Source organism: Pyricularia oryzae, chromosome 7 (genome assembly GCF_000002495.2).
Source record: "Pyricularia oryzae 70-15 chromosome 7, whole genome shotgun sequence".
NCBI classification, from domain to species: domain Eukaryota; kingdom Fungi; phylum Ascomycota; class Sordariomycetes; order Magnaporthales; family Pyriculariaceae; genus Pyricularia; species Pyricularia oryzae.
Window position 1 is genome coordinate 339,813 of NC_017854.1, and position 26,103 is coordinate 365,915.

Consider the following 26,103-nt stretch of genomic DNA (forward strand, 5'->3'; position numbering starts at 1 on the left):
TCCTAAATTTCCTGTTATAACAGAGTAGGAGGATCGTCCACTCGCAGGGATGAAGCCAGCGGCCATACCAACGAAGCGGGGAATGGCCAGCTAGGCACACATAGCACTGCAATTCCACGATTGTGTCGGATTCGTCCTCTTCGGCAAGGACTGCTACTGACACGGACACGATCCAGCGAATGCCAGTGGTCAATTCCAGTCGACTAGATAAGTCAGGTTACAAGAACCGCCTACACACGGATAGCGAGATCTCCAACAGGATTCAGCGAGCTACTCCGTATACGTCCGGCGCTGCTCAGCGATTCCAGCTAGCTCAGTAGCCTGACGTAGCTGCATACACCAATGCATCAAGCTTGGTTGACATATTTGACAGCGAAATGAAAGCATCATGGAAATTTTCAGCAAAACGCCTGCCCGGTTGACTTTTACCCCTTGATTGCCATTGAAGATGCTTGTAATACCATTTCAGCCCTCAATTGCACTTAGGACCCTTTATCGGATGAACTGCATGGGCCCGAAAGGTGGATGGAATGCATCAAGTCTTGGAAGGAGGGAAAAGCGGCTGGGAGTTCAGACTTCCATGCAAGGGGCCGTCCGTAAAGCGTACGGCGTATTTCAAGCAACCTTTACCAGGGTATTTATGTGCGCGCGCAACTATTAATTATACTTTATGAAAGCTGCTTTTACTACGTACTTCCAAGCTCGTTGCACTGAGAAAAAAAAATCCGGAAAGCTGTGGCACACTGCTCATATCCCAACAAAAGAAGATTGTGTTTTCGCATTTCTAGTCTTCATGTTCCAGTCTTCGGTTCTTGTCTTCGCTAATTTTACAACCGTGTCCTACCACAGCTTGCATTGAATAAGCTTGTTTCCATTTTCATTGTCCCAGCAAGCACCAGGATCTGGGTTGCCGCGTTTGCCGCATTGGCGAAATGGCGTCTGCTGGTAATCTCTTTGAACTTTGGCCTCATTGGCTGGAGGTTCAGACTCGAAGCTTGTGGCTAAAGTTCCTGGGGCTTTTGTGGCGTGTGTGGCTGAGCCGTTACTGAGGCTCTGCAATCACGTGTGAGATGCAGCTGAGCAGGGATTACCCCGACCCATGTGCTAAGTAAAGCAACTCACATTGGTGACGCCAACCATCTGTGGGGTGATCTGATGACCCGCGACGCTTCCACAACCTTCCTCGTAAGGTTCTCTGCCTTGTCTGCCTACCTAGCGCTACGTCTTATATTGCCCGCCACAACGCTCTTGTCGACGACTTGAGTAGCTCTCAGAATTTACCTACAGAATTACCAACTGCCTTGTAGACAAATTCTCGTTCCGCTCTGCAGAAACAACAATGGCTGCAAATGCCAAGTACACGGCTGCCCCCACGCAGGACCCCGACGACCACCTCGATTACACCTCCGCTCCGCCGTCCTACCAGGCAACAGGCTCCTCCGCAGCGCAGCCCTCCGATGCCGAGCGTCTTGCTAGCGGTGTCCCGCGGTCAAGCGAGGATGACCTCCCCGATGACTTCAAGTTTGGCGGCAACGTGGCCGAGGCCACCGTCGAGATTCGCCACCAGTTCATCCGCAAGGTCTACTCGATCTTGACCGTCCAGCTGCTCATCACCGGCGGCGTCAGTGCCCTGGGTTTCATGAGCACTTCGTATCGGGACTGGGTGAGGGCGCATCCCGGCGTCCTCTGGCTTTCTGTAAGTTGCCCTATTCTCCTTGCAGTGCGCATTGCGGATCGCTCGGAATGCCATAGACACTAACATTCACCAAACTTACAGCTCTTCGGCGCCATGGGCATGATGCTCCTGACCTACTGGAAGCGCAAATCTTACCCCACCAACCTGCTCTTCCTCGGCGGCTTCACGCTGCTCGAGGCATACACCATCTCCGTGGTCGTGACCTTTTACGACTCGTCGATCGTGCTCAACGCTGTCCTCCTGACTGCCGGCATGTTTGTCTTCCTGACCGCGTTCGCCTTCCAGACCAAGTACGACTTCACCTCGTGGATGCCTTACCTCTTTGGCGCCCTCTGGGGCCTCGTACTCTTCGGCTTCGTCGCCATGTTCTTGCCCTACAGCTCCACCGCCGAGCTCATCTACGGCGCCCTGGCCGCCCTCGTCTTCAGCGGCTACATCCTTGTCGACACCCAGCTCGTCATGCGCACGCACCACGTCGAGGAGGAGATCGCAGCTGCCATCAGCCTGTACCTCGACATCATCAACCTGTTCCTCGCCATCCTTCGTATTCTTAACAGCCAGCAGCAGAATTAAGGTATGGGTGGCGACGAGTAGTTCGGTTTCTTGTGTTGATATTCCGGTTTTAGTTTGATTTTTTTTCGGTACCAGGAAAAGACTGTCATCAACCTGCGTAATTGTACGATTCTCAGAACCTTTGGGTTGCTCTTGTTTGCTATTGTAGTAGTCTGTAGGATTCGTGAGGCTTCAGGGGAACTGTACGGCACTGGATGAACATATTGGAATGCTCCGTACTAAATACATGACCTCAGTATTATTTTGATTGTCTTGTTAGTTCTGCGTTGATTGCCGGTGAACCGATGCCTCCCTGCAAGTGATCCGTCATAGAGGTTGGTATCGATCATCTTATTCTTTATGATTGCTAGTACTTATAAATTTGCCCACATTCCCCAACGCCATAATCCCTAATTTATTGTACTGCTTGAGCCCCTCGGCACATGCCCCAATGACTAAACAACTCCTTACTGAATGGACAATAGCAAAACTGAATGAATAAACCGCTGCGTAATATCGTCCACGTTGCTCCAAGTCCTGCAGTTCCAATAAAACGAACGTTTCCTACCGTCAGGTTCGGACAACTTCCCCGTCGGTGAGTATGGCCCGACGGTCCAATGCCCAGCATTGTGCCAACGTGCAAGCAAGCGTTGTCCGCGCCGCCTAATAGTTGGTAGGCGACAAAGGGCTCGCTGCCTCTTATATTTGCGTCATGAATCTTTTCCATCCTGACCTGACAAGATTCCTCTCTCCTGTCTGTTCTTGAACTAGCTGGAACCTCTCCCAGCGCGCATCGTGACCTGCCCCAATCACGATAATCTCATCCTCCGTTGGCCAACCAATCTCTCCCTTGTTCGGTTTGATGTTCATGGAATAGTCATTGTCTTTGCTAGAAGACAGTGGCTGCCCATTCCGGGAACTGCCAACCCTTCTTGACACCCCAACGAGGTCTTCTGTGTTTCTCGCTGGACTGTTGGCAGACGTAGTCGGCATGGGTGAATCATCCACTGATGCGAACGTGATCTGCGCAAAGGATGTGACGTCTCGAAAATAACGGGGCATCAGTGGCAGTTGACCGAGAATACCCCATCTTGTAGATGAGTTGTTTGTGTTGGAACTTTCGCTGTTTCCCGCATTTCCCGCCTTTGTCGTCGGTGGCTTGACGATCACATCACTATCTGAGAACCCCACTCCTGGAGTGTTAGTCGCGGTCTGCGCACCAGCGTTACCAGCGTTACCAGCGTTAGATGCCGGGATGTCGTATAAATGTAGTGTGCCCTTGTCTGAGGTGCAGGCCAGCATGGTTCCTGCCGGATTGAAACGGAGCGAAAAGACCTTTGCAGGATCCAGCCCTCTTCGTAACTCAATCACGCGTCCACCGGTGGCAGTGGAAAAGACACGGAGGAGCGTCCCCTTCTCACTTGCTGTAGCCACTAGTCTTCCATCTGGACTGAACCGGATGGATGCAAGAGTGGATGAGTGTGCAGGAATGATGCGGACAGTATCAGTGGCAAAATTGACAAGCTGCACTTGTCCTGATGTCCTTCCGGGAAAGGCCAGCATGTCTCCCGATACTGACAGATCAGCAATGCCCAAAATGTTGTCGGCTGTCTCATACGATGTTATGAGGTCGGGCTTCTTGTCAAACTTGTAGACGCGTACGCTGTTCTTTAGTACGACTATTGTCCGTTCCATTGACATCTGAACGCCACGGATTGGCAGTAAGGTGCTGATCTCCAGGTAGACCTTATTTGCTTGTACGTTCCAGAGTATAAGTTTGTTAGGCGCCCATCTAGCAGGCTGTCCTCCACCGACAAGTCCAATCACATTGCTAACACCCCTCATGCTGGCGATTCCGACCCCAGATCTCAAATCTATCAACATGATTAGTGGCCAAAGATAAAGCACCGGAGCTGGTGGAACATTGCGCGCACATACCAGAGGTCGTTCTCATGACACAATCCCGGCTCATAAAGACTGCATATCCGTAAGTCAATCCAACCACAAAACAGGTGGAGTCACTGTTGAAGGACGCCGATAGGGTCGTCCGGGTTGGGGGACCCTCGATGGCTGGTCGAGTATTCATGTTGGAAAGCCGAAATGTCGTCTTTATGTCGATCTAGGTCTAGATGAAATAAGAAGTAATTGATGAAAGAAATCGGAAGCACTAGTAGACCGACACTGGCCTTCCGAGCATGAACAATCCACGCAGTGCCAGGAATATGTAATGATGCGGGACGTTGGTAAACCGAGTCAGGCAAAGGTTGGTTATGCAAGACCATGCGACCAAGCCAAAGCCAAACCTACAACGGGGTTGTGGGTGTTAGGATGCGCTGCCGGCCGGCGTCGTTTACGATGTGGATACCCGGGGTCCAGCAACGCCGATCGGCGACTGGACGGACAATGTTGCTCGGAGCGAACGGCTTGGTAGATGTGGGTATTTATGTGCAGGCGAAAGAAAGATCCGTGGCCATGAGGCGCCAATAAATATATCATGTGATGTGTGAACCGTAAGTAAAATAAGTATTATCTATACGTGAAGGAAATCACCTGGAAAGTCCGCGGGTCTTCTGAACGTGACGTCCCAGGTTTGATGAGGCTAGAGTAGAGGCACCTGAGGAGCTTGATCAAACGTGACTGGCTAGCTGCCTTATGTAAATCGCCTGCAGGTTCGAAACCAATCCAAAATACTGGCCAAGATAGAAAACGCACGGAACTTTCGGTTGTACAGCGATCCACGCTGCAAAGATGTGGGAGCGATCAATTTAACGAGCCCGTGTGCCGTTTCCAGAGTTTGAACCGATGATGGAACGACGAATTATATTTCGTCTTGTCAAGGCCTGTAGCAGTGTAGCTACGCTACCTCTATATCGAGATACCAGTCGGTGGCAGGTAGTGGGGACTTTGTTGATTACTTGCAGCTGGTGAGATGCTCGTGTCGGTATAGGCAGGCGCCGCCAGCTGTCAATCAAACCCCATGTAACCCACGCAGATCCTTGCGTTGAAGATATGAACAGCTGGAGGGCCCCTGAATTTCTGGCATTGGCTTGTGCTCAGAGAAACAAACATAAATCAACATTTGATTGGCCATTTGTGATAACTTCGATCCACATCACTTCGGGACCCTGTCCCGTAGCGCTGAGACGGCAACCACCCCTGCCTTCGTCTGGTTTCTCCTGCCTCCCGCTGCAACAAATTGTGAAATTGCATTTCGAGTGCCGCCCCATCAGAGAGAGCGGACCACACCTCCTTTATCGAGCCCAACTTTGATTCAACTTGTGCTGAACAACAAGAGACAGTAACTTTATTTCTTGCCAGGACAGCCAACAACCAAGCCAGGCAACAGCCGTCCAACATCGATCTAACCAACCAAATTCCTTTCAAGTTCAACACATGTCGTTTCCCGCCGTACGTTGACCGCAACCTTCTGGACCGTTTCCCCTGCTGGCTAGATTGCTCCCTTCCGAACAGACACCGACTCGTCCTACACAACATTCCAAGAAAAACAAAACACTAGCCATTACCAGGCCAATTGACTGCGCCGACACTCTTTTTCGATCAAATCGCTAACAGTGACTTTTACCACCGGTTAGAAGATGATGCGCCGTAAGAAGAACGTGAAGAAGGGGATTCAGTTCTGTCTGATGGTCTGTGGAGCCTCAGGAACTGGTGAGTTTATCCATTCGATGCCAGCTTGCTGAATGCAATCACTGACATTTCTGGCGTGTACAGGCAGGACTACCTTCGTCAACACTCTTTGCGGCAAGACTGTCCTCGATCACAAGGACTCGGATGATCCTTCATCGGCCCACGTCGAGGAGGGAGTCAAGATCAAGGATATCACCGTTGGTGAGTTGTTGAGATCAAGACGCAAAAGGGTGCAGGATCAGTATGGCTAACAGGTGTTGCAGAGCTTGAACTCGATGAGGATGGAACGAGAATTTCTCTCACAGTTGTCGACACACCAGGTTTTGGTGACCAGGTAGACAACGAGGCCAGGTATGTACTGCATCTCGAATGCGCAGCCCATACAAATACACAAGTGCTTACAAACATCTCTCAGCTTTTCGGAGATTGTTGGATATCTCGAGAGGGAGTACGACAACATTTTGGCAGAGGAGTCACGAATCAAGCGTAACCCCAGGTTCAGAGACAACCGAGTCCACGCTATGCTCTACTTTATCACGCCGACTGGTCATGGGTACGTACTTCACCACCTATAACACTGCGTTTTACACTGCCTAACATGATTGCAGTCTCCGTGAGCTCGACATCGAGTTGATGAAGCGCTTGGCACCGCGCGTTAACGTTATCCCTGTCATTGGCCGCGCCGATTCTTTGACCCCCGCAGAGCTTGCCGAATCCAAGAAGCTGGTCATGGAGGACATCGAGCACTACCGCATCCCCGTTTACAACTTTCCTTACGATATTGAGGAGGATGACGAGGACACAGTCGAGGAGAACGCCGAGCTTCGTGGCCTGATGCCGTTCGCTATCGTCGGATCGGAGGACATTATTGAGATTGGCGGCCGCAAAGTTCGCGCACGCCAATACCCATGGGGTGTGGTTGAGGTTGACAACCCTCGTCACTCCGACTTCCTTGCCATCCGCTCCGCACTGCTCCACAGCCATCTGGCTGATCTGAAGGAGATCACCCACGACTTCCTCTACGAGAACTACCGTACCGAGGCGCTCAGCAGGAGTGTTGATGGTGGGGCTGGAGTGTATGTTTCCCCGTCGCTGTGTTGCTATCGTTATGGCTTTCATGCCCTTCACGTCTTTATGCTGACCAAATTCCTGTTGTAGCGACTCATCGATGAAGCCGGAGGACTTGGCATCCCAGTCGGTCCGCCTCAAGGAGGAGCAGCTCCGCCGCGAGGAGGAGAAGCTCCGCGAGATCGAGATCAAGGTGCAGCGCGAGATCAACGAGAAGCGCCAAGAGCTGTTGGCGCGCGAGTCTCAGCTGCGCGAGATAGAAGCTCGCATGCAACGCGAGGCTGCCTCTTCTGTCGGCCCCCGCGACGGCTCGGAGGCAAACGGGGAAGACGGCAACTAGAAGACGCCACCCACAAGTGCCTTTCCCCTTCCTCCAATCGGCTCGCCAAAATTTGGTATCGTCGAAGGGCTGTGACCGCCTCACTATTATGTCTTCTTATTGTCGATGTCTAAATCAACGAACCTCAAAATTCTCTGGCCGGACGGATAGAGCTTTTATACCACCACGGAAATGGAGATGGATATGTTCTCGTGATTTACCGGCGGGGTTGTGCAAAGACAAAAAAGGCGGGTTTGGAGCGTGGGTCAAGGCCAGGCTTTTCCGCAAGTCTCTTGTGCCGTGTCAGTATGGCACTAGGAGATGTGTGGCTTCTTTTATACCCGGGGTCTGAAGGAGTTCAGGGGTGACTGATGATAAGGAAGGCATATCAAAGATATGTCTCACTTGCTTCTTCATATTCTCTGCACCCTCTTCAAACCTGCCCCATCTTTGATTAATGCCTTGTACCGACAGCAGCACACTCATGTTATGGTCTCCTGTTTCTTATCTTCAAAAGACTTCCCAAAACCCCCTTTATTCTATTTTTCTATTAGCTTCCTTCTACCAAATTTCTAATGCAGATATCCACAATGATCATTTTTGTGTAGGACATTTATATTATCGCGTGAAACCACTACTACCGAGTACACCTAACTTCCATTCATGTGAACGCTCATGATGGCTGACGTCCTCCTTTTGGCTATATAATGTGAAGAGCATCAAAACCGTTGACGTATCACCTTTTATCACGTTGGAGGTGAAGTAGTGGTAGTTCGACCCATTCAAGCGTTACATTTAAGAGCTTCAGGCGTCTGGCATCAGTAAGGCGGGGCCGTTATATTGGACTTGGCAAGAATGAAAGACTTACTACTTCTTGGGTGGATATACTTCTCTTCCGGGTTGTGTGTATCATGGTGGGGATATCTGGCAACAAACACGAATGCGCTCTTATTTTAGCTTCACGGGGTATCCTCTTAACACCTGGCATTGCACACGATCTCAAGAATTAATCCCTAGGTGATCTGCTCCTTGGCCTCTCTTTCCTGCGCTCATGGCGCTCGCGACTATCGTGCCGCCGCCTATGCCGCTCCCGGTCATGCCTATCCCTGTCCCTATCCCGACTGTTTTCCCGGCCGCGATCTTTACTTCGGTGGTGTCCATCGTCGTCCCGCTCCCGCCTTCTCCGGTCTTTGGAATCGTCCCGGCGCCGACTGTCACTGTCTCTGTGCTTGTCCTTGTCCTTGTAATCATCCCGCCGTCTCCTCTCGCGCGAACGGCTCTCGTCCCTCCGCTTCCTCCGTTTCCTGTCCGACCCTGCCTCGTCATCACTCTCCTCCCTGTGCTTTCGCGAGGTTCTGTGGTGGTGATGATGCCGTGAGGACCTGCTACCATCCTTGTCCTTCCGCCTGCTGCTCTTCTTCTGCTCCCTCGTCAGCGCCTCCTCGACCTCCTTCTTCTTCTCCTCGATCAAAAACTCCTTCATGGGATCGTCATCATCATGCTCCATCAGCAACTTTTGCAGCTCCCTCTCCTCCTTCAACAACGGCCTGGCCACCTTATCCGTCTCGTCATCATCATCCTCCTCCTCCACCACCTGACCCTGCTTCCTCATCATATCCTCCCACCCGACCTTGAATTCGTCGTCGTCCTCGTCGTCCCGCCCCTTGTAGCGCGCGTGGTCGACGCGCATCATGCGGTCCTTGATGACGGCGCCGCCGAGGTTGTCGACGGCCAGGTCGGTGCTGCGCTGGTCCTCGTATTTCAGCCACCCGAAGCCCCTGCTCTTGCCCGTCTCCTTGTCGCGCACCAGCTTGAGGAACACGGGCTCGCCGTATTGGCTAAAGATGGTGATGATGTCGCCCTCGGAGAGCGTGTCGTCCAGGCCGCCAAAGTAGACAAAGGCCGTGTCGCGATAGTCGACGTGCCATGATGCTTCGGGGGAGCTGGGTGGCGGAGGGGGCGTTGGTTAGCCTTTTGATCTCGCTGTGTACCACATCTTTTTACAGACAAAAGATGGCATGGGGGTCAACGGGCAGTTTTTGGGTGCAAGCTTACATTCCCTGCTCAATCTCCTTCTTGTTAAGCGCCTGTATTGCCTTTATTTGATTCATGATGGGCAGCTCGTGGTTTGGCTTGCGACTGCAGGTGCCGAGCTGCGAATTAGCTCTTTTGGAAGTAGTGCGTACTATTGTGCGAGCTCAAGGCTCGGCAAATGTGACGTCGCTCGGCGGCTTCCGATGTGAATGTAAAAGTCGCGACCGCGACGGTGATCCACTATTATTAATTGTAGGCGCGCAAGGTGCTCCAAAGATAGGAGGGTTAGGGTCCAGCTGAACATGCTATTCCCTAGACTTTGACGATCGATCTGGAACAAGCAAATTACTTGGAGGCTGTCCGTTGTGGGCCCCCTCAAAGAGGGGGTTACAAAACCGTGATTTGTGACAAAACCGTGATTTGTGACAAAACCGTGGGCCATTATCGCTGTTGGAAAACTAAGCCCGAATGTACCTTAGCGAAAATAAAATCCACGTTATTAATCCAATTTTAATAAGATTAACAAAAGTAAAATAGTTTTAAAATTTTTAAAGTCCAAATATTATTTTCAATAATAAAATTATAATATAATTAATATATAAAATAAAAAAGGTATTTGTTTATATATTTTTTCAAACCCCGGTTATAAATTTAAATAAAATATATAATTTGAATTAAAAAATATATTTAAAGCCAATTTTATAAAAATTTTACTATTTTTTAGTTTTTATTTTTATAAAATTCCAATTGGTTAAATTATTTATAAAAATGCAATTTACCATACAAAATAATAAAAAATTAAATATTTTATTAAATGCACCATATAAATTTATTTTAATATTTTTATTTTATTTTAATATTTATTTTTTTATAAGGGGAAATATTAAAATATTTAACTTTTATTTTTATTTTATATATTTTTTATTATTAAAAAATGCAATTTTATATATTTTAACTTAATTAAAAAATTATTTTAACCAATTTTTTTATAATTATTTTATTTAAATTAATAGAATTACTTATTTAATAAAATATATAATTTTTTTTTTATTTTGTATAGTAAATTACATTTTTATAAATAATTTAACCAATTGAAATTTTATAAAAATAAAAACTAAAAAATAGTAAAATTTTTATAAAATTGGCTTTAAAGATATTTGTTACGACCAGACAATTGGGCCGGTACCAGGGAGGCCAGGTGGGGTCACACCCCTCCTGACGACACCCGCCCAAAGAAATCACCGACCGGCAAAAAAGTAATTACATAAAAAGGAATTACGTAACCTCACGTAATTGCCAAAAGAATAATCTCAGTAATTATTAAGGAATTACAACAGATTAAAGGAAATAATTTCTGCGATTTGTAACAAATTAGGAGAGATCACATTCGGAATATAATCTACATAAGGCACGCTCATTACCATATAAATAAATTCGATTTTAGGATTGTTTAGCAGCAATTAAACTCTAGTTAACCTCAATATTTATTTGAAAACGATTATAATTTCACCCCCAGTTATTGAGAACCCCAGTTACCCAGTCAGACGCTCAGTTGCTTCAACCCACTGTATTTTACCCTAAGAACAGGTTACCCCGATACTTTGATTGTAACAATATTTTTAAATTTAATTTATATATTTTATTTAAATTTATAACCGGGGTTTAAAAAATGTACAAACAAGTACTTTTTTATTATATATATTAATTTTAAATTTAAATAATATATATTTTATACGGGAAAAATTTATATTATATAAATAATATATATTTAATTTTTATAACCTTTTTACAATTGTAAAAATACCTAAGACCGAATTGTAAAATTAAATTATCTGTTACTTAGGTACTTTTGGGCTTAGTTTTCCAATCGCGATAGTGGCCCACGGTTTTGTCAAAAATCAAGGTTTTGTAACCCCCTCTTTGAGGGGGCCCACAACGGACAGCCTCCAAGTAATTATTCTAAGCCGGCTACACAATGTATATCCAGATAAGATATCCAGATAAGATCAACAACAAGTGGTTAAGAGGTCCACGTCACGCTTAACTCAGCGTGCTGTTCTGCCTAATCTAGAACTAGTTGAATAGCACCCCAAATCCGGATCATCGCTCACCAGCTAACCAAGCGGTATTTTACTCCTCCTTGAGGACGTTACCAAGACAGTTCCAATTTCAATTCCTATGTCCCATCTGGTCAAGAATCTTCCACTAGAATAGTCTAGAAATGATGAGGCAATATTATCATCGATCAGTAAATGCGGAGGGTATCCCGAGGTACCGAGTGAAGAGTTTCATATTTTTGTCAAACCCCAGCAGTTTTCTTGAAGCAATTACTGCTCTATTTTAATTGGCTCTGTCTTCCATAAGATCAAATGTGCAGCACCCCAGCCCACCCTGCGACTTTGGTAATCTAAATATCAAGGCATGCCAACATCACCGCAATACCCGATCTCTCAACGCCGCAACAACTGAGATAACGTTGGATAAACAATCAAATTTGTAACCACGCGTCATTCTTGCCTTAGCACAAGTCAGGATGTTCTCTTGCAAGGCATGAGCGGCTGATAAGAAGTTGGCCCAATGGTTGTAATTGTGATAGAACAGAGAGATGATGTGATCAGAGCTGTCTGGTGTGTTCATTGAGGAAAATGAAAAGAAAACGCGTCTCCTGACAGTTTGAAGTATCGCAGTTGTGCAGTGATAAAAAAGGTCATGGAATAGAATGGAAAGATCAAGAAGTTGAAATTCATACCATACAAGAAGAAATGAGTAGAGCATCAAGATAAAGAAGAACGCCGCCATGCAGTTGCGTTATAGTTAGGAACATGCAGTCGCCAAAAAGTAGAAAGTTCTGCTTGCCAACCAGGCAGGCCCTCACTGCACAGGGTGCTGCGAGGCCAAGTTTCTGTAGATAACACCAAACACCCAAACACCCATGGATTTTTGAATAAAAGTAACAAGACAGCGGCAAGTTTCAAATCAAGCCGAGATAGTTTGCTTGTTTTGAGGTTTCAGAACGTTCTTACCGTATTCGCCACCCATGTTGCCTGTCAAGAACGGGTATGTTAGCAAAATCCTCGACGACAATATGGCCTGTTTAGAAGAGCACTTACCAGCAGGGTAGTAGTTGCAGACGCTGAACCAAGCGCCCATGTCCTTGAACATGGTGCCCTTGGGGCAGAACTGGGCGTGGCACCCGACCTTCTTAGTGCCGGCCCAGACGACTTGTGTATAGTGACCATACTTCTCGAAATTTCCCGAAACCGGGTTATCAAGCCCGTAGTTCTCTGAAGGGTACAGAGTGATTTCTCCGTTGTACCACATGTTGGTGATGGCTTGCGCGATGGCGGTGTTAGCGCCAAGCTTCTCGGGGTCGTTGCTTGATCCCCACATGGCAAGGTTCTGGCCATAACCGCCACCACCGGGAGACCTGGATATGATATGTTAGCAAGGAATCTTTCGAATATGACCGTCAAGAGAGATCTAGACTCACAGGTCGTGTGCAAACTTGCACGATTTGCCAGTCTCCGCAGCATAGCCTGCATACGTGCTGTCCCACTCGAGGGCACTAGCCGAGTTGTTCTCGCGGTGGATGTTGTGGTGGTAAACAGCCGTGTTCTGAAAGGCATTGGTACCCTTGGAAGCCTTGGAGTTGCTGTTGGACTGCTGCTTCTTGATGTTCTCGACGGGAACATTTGGCTGTGCGGCCGCTGCACTGGTCTCTTGGGGCTGATGTGTTGTCGAAACCGGAGACTGCACGGAAGATGTCGATGTCATGACCGGTGTGCTTTGCTCAAGCACAGGTGAGGATGTTGGCTCGGAATCGTCTTCGGTAACGGTGACATAGACAATGTCGGTGACAAACTCTGTGTGGATTCCACGGATCTCAAGAGGTCCTGCCAGCGCAAGGATGGCGCCGGAGGCGACAAGGCAAAGTGAGGCCCTCATTTTGAGAGAAGAAGGTGATTTGGATGGTGATAGTCCAAAAAAGAGAAGTCTGTAGAGCAGTGAGTTAAGAAGTGGTACTCCAAAGAATCCAAAGAAGTTACTCAAACGAGTGTGGAAGAGTATGCGTGACGATTTCGAGAGGACAATATTTGTTCAATGAAGATGGGTTTTTAGGCTTGAAGGAGTAAAAAGGGTGAAAATCTTAGTAGTGGAGGGATGTGACGTCGAAGGGAAGGAGTGAAGTATGTACGAAATTGCGACTTTTCAGGGAGGGAAGGAATTATGTGGTAATGAATCTGGTCTGTCGGGAATGTTGTAATGTTTGGTGACCTGGCAATGGCCACTAAGTATTGAAAATTGCGAGTTTCCTCAATCAAAACCGCCTTCTTTGTTCCAGACTCGCAAGCTGCGTTTATCTGATTTGATTGGGGACAAAGAACAATCATGGTCTGTATTGACTCGGCAAGCCACCAGAATTGAGTACATCAAAGGCAGATGGGATAAACCAATGGATTTTTGTGATAATTTGCTTCACCGAGCCGTGAGCCATGGTAGTCCAAAGCAAGAAGCGAGTGTGGGGTGCTTCATGATCAACAGCCATGGAAGGGATGGGTGGTTGTGTACATTAGGTGAATGCGCATGGCTCTTGCGTCGTGGAAGAGGCACCAAACGTTGCTGAGGCAGGTATTTTTGTATGCCAGCGCAGAGGACAGTAGGTGCATCAAAGCACCTAACTAGGAAGGTAAAGGGGGTAGATGTGGTAGGAGGGTGACTATCATTGAAAGTTATCGTACCTTTTGTTGTCGAATCTTGCGGGGTCGAATACCTGCTGTTGAGGAGCAAATCTGGATCTGCAGAAGAAAGATGAAGAGAATCTGTTCTGATATTTCCAAGACTCCAGAAAGACTGGCGAGAAAGGCGGTAGATATACGCCGATTTTCTTGAAGAGTGAAAGGAGTGTGGTTGAACAACAGAAAATCAGTTGTCAACTGTGTGTGTATGTTTGTGCGTGTGTTAGACACCTCAAGACTAGAATCCCGAGATCGTGGAAGATGAACTCGATATCTCCCGAGAAACTTTTACCAGACTCAACGCAGGTCTATCTAGCTTCGAATGGTCAGAAACGATCCAGAAAAGTCGTACGATACGGCGCAGTGTCATCAGCAACCGAATCTAGACGAGTCCTACGGTCAAGCCGTATTGTCTCGTTTACGGAGCTGGAGTCGACTCTGGATTTATCGGTTCTCACAAATTCTCGCGCTAGAAAATTCAAGTCTGATTCTCGGAGGAACTTACTTGGTGGTGGGTGGGCCTCATGCAAGGCAGTAATGCGCTGACATAAAATGCAGGAAAAGAATCAAAACCTAGGGGTATCGAAAACACGGAACTGGCCCGTAAAATGAGGGGCTTGGAGTTAATCAATATGGGTTGTTGAAAAAGGAATGTGGTGGAAGAAGGGGTCCTTTAGACGCCAAGGTAGATGGACTCCGTGCAGGATGAAGCTGTCGAGGTGAGATGGCGTTGCTGGAGCGAAGGCCATGCAGTGGTGGAAGTTGAGGGCGGATAGTGTACTACTAAGTTTGTACAAACTCACTTTCAAGTCAGTTCGGGAATCCACCTTACTTTGCAGCTGCAAAATACCGTTTTCACTGTCAAGTAATTTCAGGAGTACCACTCACGGGAAGCTGGCGGAGGGGGGTGTGGTTGATTGGGCTGAAGATGGGGTTGTTCAACACACCCCACAAAAGGGAGACTGTCCTGTGTGGATGGAGAAAAAAAGAAGGGGGGGAGGGAAGAAAGAAAATGATACCAAATCTAGGCCGTTTGAGCAGAGCAAATGTTAACATAGCATTGAGGGAGAGAGATGCAAGCAAACGCGGCACTAGCATCGACGTTCTTTGGTTTTTGGGGCAAATATTGGAGATCGATATTCTCTCAATCATTTTTCTGGCAGTAGCTCACCCAAGAGTAGGGTTCGCGTTTACGTCACCCCGGATTGATATGAGATTACATGGGGCAAACATGAAAAAGTCTCGTGCACTGCCAAGATGAATGGATTTTGGGGTATTTGTTATACCAGTTTTCGCACTGAGCTCTGCGTTCTGCCATCCTACTGGTATCGTGATGACACTGGTTTTGCGGGGCGTTGTCAAGTAGATACGTTTGGATAGTTGGTCACCAGATACTATGATTTCATAAAATTCGATAACAGGGACGGGGGCAATTTGGATGTGACTTGTATCGATTACATACGCTCAAACAATATACATGTCGAGAACTCTATTAACTGATTGTATGATATTTGCAAATTTGGATCTGGATCTGGATCTGCTTATATTGATGTCCAGGTGGGTCCTTCCCGACCTCCTTTTACTGTGGGTATCTTTCTGATAGCAGTGGGAGGTAAAAGAGACAACTAACACACCCAACCCGGGTTTCTCAGGTTCTCAGGTATATGGACACACGGCCAGACAAAGCTCTGAGGCCGTCATTCCATGTCGTTGCATGTACTTTGCACAAACGACGTGGCCAAAGTACAGTTTCTTGGGGTTCCAGCTGTCATTCCCATCTGTCGTTTCCCATCAGGCAGGAACCAATCATCCTAGCGCCGTGAATGAAACCCCGGTACCTTGCAGCCAGTCCCACCCTATCAACGGCATCTGGGGGCGGGGTGGTGGCCTGGCTGAGTGAAGATTCCCTGCAGGGAATCGACCTGCGGTTACCAAATTTGCTTCCATTCCCACCAAACACCAACCCACAGGTTCAACTATTTCGAAACAGGCCTCATTTCACGGCCGGATGTTACCCAAAACCGCTGCCACCAATAAGTGACATGAATCCAAAATGTGTGTCGCTTGCCGGCCTGAGGATTTCCACATTTTTTCCACCTTCCGGGAGAGCTGTACCTCGCGGAGTTTCCTCCACTGCATTTTTTTGGTCGTCAATTCGAAATAACAACCGAGCAAGCGCCCTAGCGCGGGCGCCCGAATCCAGACCAGGCCGCCGACAAAGACGCGCATTTAGCGATCGACTGTCTTGGCGGGGTTCAGTCACCACTCAATCGATGTTGGCACCCATAATATCAGTCGAGACTTGGAGCCGCGATGGCGTTTCTTTTGGAGCATCTCCGTCATCGACATTCCGAGGACTGCTTGCCGAATGGCCAGCCAGCAGTCAGCTTTACAACGACAATTCCGAGCTTTGGCAACAACAGCCCCTCTTTTGAAAATGCACAATCTACAGGCACGGCAGCTGATTCTACAGTCGTACAAGAGGGACAAAGTCGATACCGGTGCTACGGACAATGTCCCTATCGCATCAATCCAACCAACACCGTGTTGGGCGCTTTCTGTCTCCGCACCATATGGGATGAACCGCCTGCAGCCACCCTTGACCCGGTCTGCGGGGGGTAGAGTTTCTAACTTCCTCTTCGCGCGCGTTTGGTGGATTGTTTGAGCCAATCTTATTGCCCTTGCCGCGCTGGCGTTGGTAGCCCCTTTTCGTGTTGTATGACCATCTGGAGCAGGCACACTCATGTGCCCAAACAAAAACGGCGCTCTCTCTTTGGCTCTGTCGTATTGATTGCAAGACGTGGACTTCCAGACCCAGGTGGCGATACCTGGCCAGGCATTGAGCAAGTGCAAAAGCGTCGCTAGTCAATCGCCACCAAGCCCACGGCTTTCATGCGGGTCGGCCGAAGGCTTAGGCACTGCCTGGAATATCTCCAGAGTACGAGTACAATCAAGTGACATTGATACGCACGTGTGCTCTAGTTTTACCAAACGATTCTACTGCCCAGGGTCCTGGGCATGTCTTACGTTGGCTACCTAGCCACTATACGACTCATCTTTATTTCGAGATATTTGACTTCGTCTCTAGGTCGACGACTTGAATGAAGGATGGCAAGCTAGGACCTACCAAGGATTCATTGTGGCACACGCATGGCGACCGACATTCCGGGACCCCATCACTTGTTTCAACGTCGAACACGGCGCGCTGGACCGGCTGCTTGATAGCAACACGTACAGCATTCCGCTTGCCCAGTGTCGTCCACCAAAGAATGCTGATCTTATTCCGGGGGCGCTGGCGGTGGCGTTTCTTGTACAACTTCGAAATTACTTCTTTCTCGGCGCTCTGACTTGCACGTTCGGTTATGCTCCCCGCCGATTTGCCCACGGGCGAACCGACCCTTCCAGAGCCCGTCCTTTGATCCATCCGATAGCAGCCTTGTCGCCGGTTACCGGGCTTGGAACGAGATCTATCTTCCCACCCGTCTACACTGTCTCTCGTCATGTCCCACCGCTCTTCTCAGCACAAAACCTTGACCCCTGACGGATGACCTTCCGGAGTGTGTAAAAACTATTTTCCTACCTGGGCGACCTTTTTGCACTTCTTAAGCCATGTGAGCCACAAGTGGGACAAGCTGTCTTAGAGTTGTGAGCAGGTCTAGACGCGCAAGTGCGCCAACCGTCAGTGTTTGGCTGAAAATGATTGATACGCTGAGAGGCTTATGCCCCTGTAATATCAACTGACTGCACTGACCCTGAGTTCTTGATACCCGCCAAGCCCGGATTTCCGGTGGCGGCACCGAAGTGAAGAGGCTGCCCGAGATATATGAGTTCGGATGCGACTGTCTACTAAGTTGAGCTAGGCGCGGAGATAATGACTTCACATATTTAGAAAGTCGCAAACAAGAAAAGCTGCAGGCATACGCCACCAGTCAAACTATTGATCATGAGAGTCATCTCAAAAGAGATGACCAGGGGAAAGCGGGGGCAAACGCTGACACCCAGAGATGATAACGAGAGGACTTTGTCTATACTCCAGTCGACAGAGTCTGCCGAGAGCCTCATCAAGGGGATGAATGTCGCCCAAGTTGCACAGATGCTGCATTGACTCATCTTGCACAAGGTTCTCATGAATATAGTCGCTCTCATCCGCCACGGATTTGCCGCAGCATTCTATAGTCAGAGCCTAGCCAGAACAATATGCATCAACAATAAGCAAGTGCTCCATATGACCGTTTCTCAAACAAGCCGTGTCTTTCATCGGACTTATTTCAGCCAAAGAGCTGCGGAAGAGCATAAAGTCAGCCCCGGCGGTGGTACAAGCTTCGACCGTTCGCTTCTAACCGTGACGACCGTCTCAGTGGCTTGTTTATTCCTTGTCACACACAAGCTGCTGTGTTGGCATTGGCGACCAGGCGCTGGATCTGATATGTCGTCGCATGAGGATTTCCCCAACACCAGGACCCCTGAATGTCTCTGACATCCTTCTCCAATTTGCAGAGGACTGTAACAAATCTTGGGATAAATCTGACAAAGACATGGACCGGCCTCGCCGCAATCTGCGAATATGTCTCTTTGTATCTGATACTATTATGACTTGTCAGTTATAGAGCAGGCCAGGTGATCAACATGGGCCAGCAAGGACTGGGGACGACGATGCTCGAATTTTGGTCGAGATTTGTTATCGTTCTGCCCCTTCTATCAGACAATTATTCTGACCATGAAGCGCCTGATGAAGGCTCATCTGTTCTCGCTAGTGTTGGTACCCCCAAATCAGACTGACAAGCTATGGTTTGCTTACTTTGATCTTCCGAGGCGCTCTTCTGGGCCTGATATATTTGACGATGGCCACTAGCAGGGATTCCCCAAAGAACCATTCGCTGGTGTGACAAGTAGACACCTGGTGCTGCAAGTAAACTGTACTCAAAGCTGCGCGTTTTGATCGTGGTGAGGGTTGTGGCTTTGGCCTTTCCTGGTATGAGAAGACAAATGGATAGCATTCCGCTCTTATTTATGGCACCTTGGTTGGCAACAGTGCGTTTGACTACTATTTCGCACAAGGTCATGTAGAAGATCTCATTCGACTACGGAAGACGACAGACAGTTATCAACTGATACTACCTAAGAGGCGGATAGAATCTAGTGTCGCTGGGCTCCATGCCGTTAAGTCTGAGGCCCTATCTCCATGGATCGGGCGATAGGATTCAGTTGGTTTGAGCTGCGATATAAAGCAGCAGACAAGTAGTAAGCTCAAACTGACCCAATGGCATGCGTTCTGCCTTCATAGAATCCGGCGAACACTGCCGAGCTGTCGACTGATAATTAGCCCCCGTTTGGAAAACAAAGATGCCGGCGCCATAACCATCAAACACGACGACGACCATGTCCGATGGAAATTGAGCAAATAGCCTAATCCCACACAACGTGGCCAGAGTAGCCGGAAATCACGCCGACAAAACGACAGGCCCTCGCCATCTCTTGTTTCAGATGCTATACGCCGAAACCTCGCATTTTTTTACCCAGCTGGGGATGCAATTTGGGCGCGACAACTCGCCGGTTCCGAGAACAAAGCATAAGAAGAATCCAGAGCCCCAGACGGCGCGAGCTAGCCGTCTATACCCCAGCACAGGGGCGTCAGGAGTTAAAGATGGCACCATAGACAATACCAAACAAGGCTGTGGCTTTTGACTGAGGCTCTTGCTCGACTTGTCGTTGGAGTTGTTGGGGCGCTGGTCGCCCTCGGCCTGCTGATCTGGCTTTGCGTGCTAAAGAGGAGAGTGACGAGTGTCAAAGGAACAATATTGGGACGATGGGCAAGGATGCACAAGATAAGAAGCCAGACCTTTATGGCAACTCGGCAGATTTTGGCCCTCCCGGGGTCGGTAATCATGAGATTGCGGACTCGTCGTCGATTCCGATATGCGGGCTCGTTGGTATAATGGGATTTTCGGTATGTGAGATGTCGGAGAGAATATCGCTGCACGGAAGGCCAGAATTGAACGACACGGTATGAGCTGAGCTGAGCTGACATACTCTGGACAAGCGTTCAAGCCTACAACCCTAAAATGATAGATTCCCAGCACGCCAGAAACATCCCCTCGATTCTCAAGCCAGTAGTGCCTACTACCCATAGCCTGGTTGAACTGCGTATCTCTGTAAGAATATGAAAGACGCCAGGGTAGAAGCAAGAAAGGGCAGCGCAGGGTTTGCGTGCAGACCCCGAGGCCAGCATAAGGGCAAATAATTGAACAAACTCAAGGAAATACAAAAGCGAAGACTGCAAGAAAGACTGATGTGAGTACCATTGATGACTTTCCCAATTCATGGTGGAGCAGTTGTGTCGAACTTTGGTATCGGGGCGCCCAGGAACTATGATATTTCTTTGCCTCAAACAGGACGTCGCTGCTACCCTCCTGGGACATGGCTGAGCGGCAAACGAGCATTGTATTCTCGAGCTGGGAAAGCACCTACACTATCGGCGATTTCCCATGGACTGGCAGTTCTGCATTTACCCTCCTGTCACCTACGGAATCGGAGGAAGAGCAGCGGGGCTCCAAATCTGACATGCATTTGAAGGTGTGGATGATGTACAACCGCTCCAGGGGCAAAATGCAGCAACTAATGTCGGTCTCGACCTCAGTGTTATACTGCAAAGTGATGAAGAAACTCATATATAGTCTTACGAAGGCCACGGGGGTGTTCTTGTTCAGTAAATCCCGGCCAGGTGTATATACCCACATCCACGCATGCGTTGTTTGTGACCGGTATAAGCGCTTACCTACCCCATCAGTATGGCGATCTTCATATCTCCTTTTACAATTTTGGCCATCTGCCTCCTTTGGGCAGTCTCCAATGCTGCTTATGTTGCCGTTGCAGACATCAAACCTGCCGTTGCTATTGTTGCTGAGACGGAGGCAGCCGGCGCACCGCTTCAAAGTTCAGAGATTCGACAATTGACGGACGAGGTGGTTGACCGTATTGCCAGTGATGAGCTCACAGCTGGTCATCATGCAACTGCCGCGTGCAAGATCTTCCCCGGCGACCCTGGCTGGCCAGTCGAGAGCGTCTGGAATGTCTTCAACGCTCTTCTCGGGAACGCCCTGATCCCTACAAAACCTCTGGGTGCTCCTTGTTACGACTCTTAATGGGGGCCAAGGGATGAGAGCGAGCGTGCCAATATCATCACGAACTTGACAAACGCCAACTTTCTCAACGCAGACCCTACCGCCAACTACTGGCCCATATTCCAAGGCCGTACATGCAAGGCAAAGAACGACGCCTCGGGCTCTGAATGCACCATCGGGGGCTATCCAGCATATGCGGTCAACATCACGAGCGTCGCACAGATGCAGCTCGCCATAAACTTTGCCCGCACGACTAACATGCGCCTGGTGATCAAGAATACCGGCCACTGCTACCTCGGAAAGTCTTTGGGTGCTGGTGCGCTGAGCTTGTGGATGCACAACATGAGGGATATCGACTTTTTGCCCGACTACAAGGGCCCCGGATACTCTGGCCCAGCCCTGAAGTTGGCTGCTGGCGTGACCGTGAGGGAGGCGTATGAGGCAGCCGAGAAGTACAATGTTACCATCCTGGGTGCGATATCTTGGGTATGACCACCATGATACCCCGAAGTGAATAGAGCCTCAACACTAACGTTGCCGCTTGCAGAGTGTCGGCTACGCCGGTGGCATGATTACTGGCGGAGGCCAAAACCCCCTCGCCGGCATATACGGAATGGCTGCAGATCACGTCGTGGCCTTCCAACTGGTAACTGCTGATGGCAGACTGCGGACCGTCTCCGAAGACGAGAGCCCTACTCCAGGCTCAGCCAGATCAAGAGGAAGTGGTATCCCAGTGGTGTGTTTTATGCCGTCACCGCCGTGGGAAGTGAGGGGTGGGTGGTCGAGGATGGGGTGAAGGGGGTGCAGGGGGTGCAGACGCAGAATGGTAGGCTGTGCCGCGTTCGACCTTGATGGGCAGTTCATATGGACTAGGACTATATTGATTGAACTTCCGTAGGCGATCATGAAGACATCATGGTTCGATGGATAACAATTGACTTGTTCGCCCCGTGTTCAACATCTGAAAAGACACGGTCGGCCAAAGTACACAAACAAGGGGTAGATAAAGTAGTACTAGACTAGCTGCTAGATAATTCGAAGGATATACTGCTCACCACTCCGTCCCCGATTTGGAATAGGCGCACCTGGCAAGCCGCGCGTATCGGATATCCAGTCCGCTGGATCTTGTAAATCGCCTGATCTGGACTCATTAACAAATTTCGACACTGTTGCCATGCCGATGCGACGGTAGATCCCAGACTCGACGTCCACCACCTCGAGAAGCATGCATGCGGCCCGCCAAACGACAAATTTAGCTATGGGGTTGCGCATATATTCGTCCACCTTGGCTACAAACAAGTGGAATACCCGGCAGGCCTCACTAGGAAGCTCGAAGGCGCGATCGAAACTAACAAGTAGGCATTCGTCAGATCGGTCAGTAGGATCAGTGTCATCAGGCCCAAAATCGATCTTGACAGGCACTGGCCCCGGGCCCAACTTTGATACGGCAGGCGTAGCATTTGAGTACAATCGAACCCTTAATAACTTGGCTTGAATGTCCAAATGGCCACTGCTAACAAGGCCAGTGGTGTCCAAGGTTTTATGCTTTAATTCCAAGTCCAGGACTGTAAAGTAAAATGCTCTGGGAAGCCCTTCTTCTGTGTCTATGAACTTGATCGCAGAAGGCAGGGGCACCGAAGCCCAGCAGAAGGTTGGAGCGCAATACTCGATTTGTCCAAGACTTGGCGATGTTGAAGACGAGTCAACGGCAGCGGAATAGTCAACCTTGGAAACGGAGCACTGCCAGACAAGATCTTGGAGCAGGTTGCTCTGCCACATTCCGGCTAGGTATTCATCTTGCGGCAGCTTCTGCAAGAATGCCTTGGCCAGACCTGACAGGGCTACCAGACAATCCGTAGGCTTTGTGAGCTGCGTGCGACAGTAAACTTGGACAATCTTGGCCCATAAAGCGACGAGCCTTTTTGTTTCTTCTTGTTGTCCTCCAGAATCATGACCTTTGAGCTCACGGCCAAAAGCCTTTTTGATGTCCATGTCCCACCTCCCTCGAATCATGGGAGTTCCCTCCTCACTACTCAGCCTCTGAAAGCATTGCCAATAGATCTGACGAGTGCCAAAAATCAAGATTCTGGGCGACAAAAGTTGCTCCTGGAGGACCCAGCCCCGCATGGCGAGGGTGCTTTGTTCCACGTTGCTCAGCCATTCATCCCGGGATACGAGGATGCATCTATGCAGTCGCTTGCCTCCTTTTGTTGATACTGGCCGCTCTTTATCCTTTCTTGTTTCTTTTACATCCACGTCTCTTATCCCCTGGAAATCTATATCCAGCGGATGCTGAGCAGTGCTGCGGCTGGGATCTCGCTGACGGAAAAGGCCCTGCGAGCTGTCTTTGGAGGCGCTGGCGGCAATATTGATAAAACCATTGGCGTACACGCTTTTCATTTTCATCGACTCAGAAAGCCAGTCCTCCATGTCATCTTGGACGATACATAATGAGTCAATCCAGATGTAGGGAACTTCTAGATGGCGACATACGATGATAGCTTCCTGGAATGTTCTGGGTAAATTCCCAAGTGGAATACCTCGAGACAAAGCACTGAATCGAGACTTGGTTAGAGTCAAAAATGAGGATGTGCCCCAGCAGTGACTAAGAGTAGCATATCGAGCAAATGACCCTAGAAGAGCCGGCTCGCTGGCAGTTGTGACCAGACGCACGCTGTCAATTTCCCCTTGGTGCACAACGTCAATGAGGCGGGTTGGGAGCCATCTTGTGCCTACGGCTCCGGCCTGGAGACATAATGGGTGACTTGAAACACACTCTTTGATCCAAGATGTTGCTATACTTCTTGGGGATGCGGCAAAAGTGTTATCATCAAATTGGGAAAGGTTGGTTGGGCTGTCTGGTACATGGAGTTTCTTAGTCATAATATAAGGGTGATAGCCACAGCTAGGTCATTTGAGACTAACCATCAAAATTCACCAGATCAAACTTGCACCTATAATCTCCCCAAGTCGATAACTCTTCCAGGTGCGCCGCCGTGGGTGGGACCAAGAAACGCACCTCGATACAGAATCTAGCGTGGGATACTCTCGCAGCGGCGGCATCTTCGTTCTTGACAAGCGATAAAGTTGTGGCGTAATACCATTTTCCTTTGCGAACTGTAAGCGCAAAGTCGGGCAGCACTTTGGGCGGTGGCTCATTATCGCCCTTCGCAATCCAGTCCTCGACCATGGCGCCGAGTCCAGTCGGCAGGCGGGACACCTTTTCCCACAGAGTGTTACAGATTGCACAAAAAGCCGCCGACGACTTCAACGAAGAATAGGTTTGATGATGGGCAAGCGTTGCGCCCGTATAGCTCTCATCGAGCCCCCAACGGCGGTCGCGGAGCGTCGAGATGCAAACATTACAGTACATCCTGAAGCGCCAAGAGAGAAAAGAACTTATGACTTTTCAAGGTGTTAATGGCTGTCGCAGTGATATTAAGGATATCTAGACACAAAAAGTTTCAGCTGAAGCTCTGGGGAAACGAGGATGGCAGGCCTTGAAATGAAAGGCGCCGGCCAGCCTTACAAGTTCCATGTGGCAGATTGGGCGGTCAGCCGTTCATTATCCCCCTGGCCAGTGTCATATCAGGAAACAGTCGTTGCGGCAGCGGGGGATCAGTTACAGGAAGTTGCATTCCATTCGTGAACGAATGAACATGGAGCGTGCTGAGGGCGGGGTGATAAAATATCAGGCACAATTGGGCTAGCCAAGGATGTGGGTCACCACTGCTGATGATGCTTCCACTGGGAGTAGAGTGCAAATGTTGCCCTCAGTGCTTCACAATGAAGGGCGATGGAAGGGGACCGCGATGATCGAATGTGATGGTTCAGATTCCAAACAGAACTTTGCAATCTCTGTTGTTGTGAGGGATTGTCAAGATATGGCAACTACTTGGCTTGGCACCACGGTCCTGCCAGCGGGTCTTTGCCCTTTGCTGGTCTTGTGGCGCCAACTGATGATGGCACTTGGTTGTGCCAGCTTGAGATTGTGGTCTGCTGTAAATATCATCGACGTGGAGTACCGATGGCCGCTGCAATAATCACAAACTGGGGGTACAGCGCCAAAGACCAAGTGGTAAACAGCGATGTCTCGAGCGGGCATGGGAGGAAGGCGGAAAGCATTTCAAATGACACAATGGATGTGAAAGTGCCACTCTTGGCAGGGGCATCACAACTGCCAAATTCGGACCAACAACCACAACCCCTGCAAGCCCGTTGCGTACCACGAGAAAACGCGCGCTTGTGAAAGTTATGCGCTTGTCAAAGTCATGCGCTTGTCACAGTCATGCGCTTGCATTAGCGGTGAGGGGGCCAAAGAAACATGCAAAAGAAAAGAAAAGCGAAAAAAGAAAAAGACGAGCAAGGGATCCGGTTTTCGTGGCGCAAACGGTCTACGGTTGAGACGCTCGCTCCAGGATCAAATTCGCGCTTACCAGACTGTCGGGACGCCAAGGGCGGGTAATCGGTGGCTAACAAATAAGAACTCAAAATTCTCGCCGTTTGAGCCCACTTAAGACGATTTGGTTGGTAGAAATTCCTTTGGGGGCCCCTGCTGATTTACCACGTACGGGCAAATGTGGTAATTACGAACTGACCGTAAAAGGGGCAGGCACATTGCTCAGTTGGCCCAAGGTGTGATTGTGATGGCGGCTACGGGGGCGGTCATAAGGCTGTTATCTATCGTCCATGCCCGCCCAGGCGCTGAATGGTGAATGAACAGATGTGACTTGACTCGGGTGCCAGGCAATGTATTCATTTCCGCAGCTCAAAAGGATCTGAAGAACACGTAGAGAGAAGAGATATAAGACTAATATGAAGACTAAGGAAGCCGCAGACACCAATACTGCTCACCGTTGTAAGTAAAAAAGGTGTTGCAGGCTATATTTACCGAAGTCACTGGCATTAATTAGTCATTGACGGGAGCTT

The 26,103-nt window shown here is 49.1% G+C and overlaps 8 protein-coding genes across 8 annotated transcripts; 3 read left to right on the forward strand and 5 right to left on the reverse strand.

The window, feature by feature from the left end:
• Positions 1 to 1,189: 1,189 nt before the first annotated feature.
• MGG_03089 (transmembrane BAX inhibitor domain-containing protein-containing protein 4) lies at positions 1,190 to 2,564 on the forward strand. Its single transcript, XM_003720536.1, has 2 exons — positions 1,190 to 1,696; positions 1,778 to 2,564. Exons 1-2 carry the CDS (start codon positions 1,340 to 1,342, stop codon positions 2,267 to 2,269), a joined length of 849 nt encoding a protein of 282 aa, XP_003720584.1. The 5' UTR covers positions 1,190 to 1,339; the 3' UTR covers positions 2,270 to 2,564.
• MGG_03088 (uncharacterized protein) lies at positions 2,447 to 5,081 on the reverse strand. Its single transcript, XM_003720537.1, has 2 exons — positions 4,187 to 5,081; positions 2,447 to 4,122 (listed from the first exon to the last, which is right to left on the reverse strand). The coding sequence occupies exons 1-2, from the start codon at positions 4,332 to 4,334 to the stop codon at positions 2,948 to 2,950; spliced, it is 1,323 nt and encodes a 440-aa protein (XP_003720585.1). The 5' UTR covers positions 4,335 to 5,081; the 3' UTR covers positions 2,447 to 2,947.
• A 359-nt stretch (positions 5,082 to 5,440) lies between these two features.
• On the forward strand, positions 5,441 to 7,928 carry MGG_03087 (cell division control protein 11). The gene is made up of 7 exons (XM_003720538.1): positions 5,441 to 5,656; positions 5,842 to 5,917; positions 5,981 to 6,097; positions 6,160 to 6,247; positions 6,312 to 6,449; positions 6,505 to 6,972; positions 7,055 to 7,928. Exons 1-7 carry the CDS (start codon positions 5,642 to 5,644, stop codon positions 7,302 to 7,304), a joined length of 1,152 nt encoding a protein of 383 aa, XP_003720586.1. The 5' UTR covers positions 5,441 to 5,641; the 3' UTR covers positions 7,305 to 7,928.
• A 265-nt stretch (positions 7,929 to 8,193) lies between these two features.
• MGG_03086 (U2 snRNP component IST3) lies at positions 8,194 to 9,550 on the reverse strand. The gene is made up of 2 exons (XM_003720539.1): positions 9,339 to 9,550; positions 8,194 to 9,226 (listed from the first exon to the last, which is right to left on the reverse strand). The coding sequence occupies exons 1-2, from the start codon at positions 9,392 to 9,394 to the stop codon at positions 8,290 to 8,292; spliced, it is 993 nt and encodes a 330-aa protein (XP_003720587.1). The 5' UTR covers positions 9,395 to 9,550; the 3' UTR covers positions 8,194 to 8,289.
• Positions 9,551 to 12,293: 2,743 nt separating this feature from the next.
• On the reverse strand, positions 12,294 to 14,145 carry MGG_03085 (uncharacterized protein; the record flags this gene model as incomplete). The annotated part of the gene is made up of 4 exons (XM_003720540.1): positions 14,057 to 14,145; positions 12,808 to 13,311; positions 12,428 to 12,744; positions 12,294 to 12,361 (listed from the first exon to the last, which is right to left on the reverse strand). The coding sequence occupies exons 2-4, from the start codon at positions 13,260 to 13,262 to the stop codon at positions 12,294 to 12,296; spliced, it is 840 nt and encodes a 279-aa protein (XP_003720588.1). The 5' UTR covers positions 13,263 to 13,311; positions 14,057 to 14,145.
• A 2,773-nt stretch (positions 14,146 to 16,918) lies between these two features.
• On the reverse strand, positions 16,919 to 19,116 carry MGG_17871 (uncharacterized protein; the record flags this gene model as incomplete). Its single annotated transcript, XM_003720541.1, has 6 exons — positions 16,919 to 16,975; positions 17,181 to 17,507; positions 17,634 to 17,685; positions 17,805 to 17,863; positions 18,438 to 18,637; positions 18,852 to 19,116. 6 exons carry the CDS (start codon positions 19,114 to 19,116, stop codon positions 16,919 to 16,921), a joined length of 960 nt encoding a protein of 319 aa, XP_003720589.1.
• A 715-nt stretch (positions 19,117 to 19,831) lies between these two features.
• MGG_03083 (FAD binding domain-containing protein) lies at positions 19,832 to 21,970 on the forward strand (the record flags this gene model as incomplete). Its single annotated transcript, XM_003720542.1, has 8 exons — positions 19,832 to 20,000; positions 20,131 to 20,205; positions 20,310 to 20,344; positions 20,446 to 20,626; positions 20,728 to 20,759; positions 20,841 to 21,181; positions 21,269 to 21,660; positions 21,722 to 21,970. The coding sequence occupies exons 1-8, from the start codon at positions 19,860 to 19,862 to the stop codon at positions 21,968 to 21,970; spliced, it is 1,446 nt and encodes a 481-aa protein (XP_003720590.1). The 5' UTR covers positions 19,832 to 19,859.
• A 184-nt stretch (positions 21,971 to 22,154) lies between these two features.
• Positions 22,155 to 25,248, reverse strand: MGG_03082 (uncharacterized protein). Its single transcript, XM_003720543.1, has 3 exons — positions 24,100 to 25,248; positions 22,483 to 24,032; positions 22,155 to 22,315 (listed from the first exon to the last, which is right to left on the reverse strand). Exons 1-3 carry the CDS (start codon positions 24,545 to 24,547, stop codon positions 22,226 to 22,228), a joined length of 2,088 nt encoding a protein of 695 aa, XP_003720591.1. The 5' UTR covers positions 24,548 to 25,248; the 3' UTR covers positions 22,155 to 22,225.
• Positions 25,249 to 26,103: the final 855 nt, after the last annotated feature.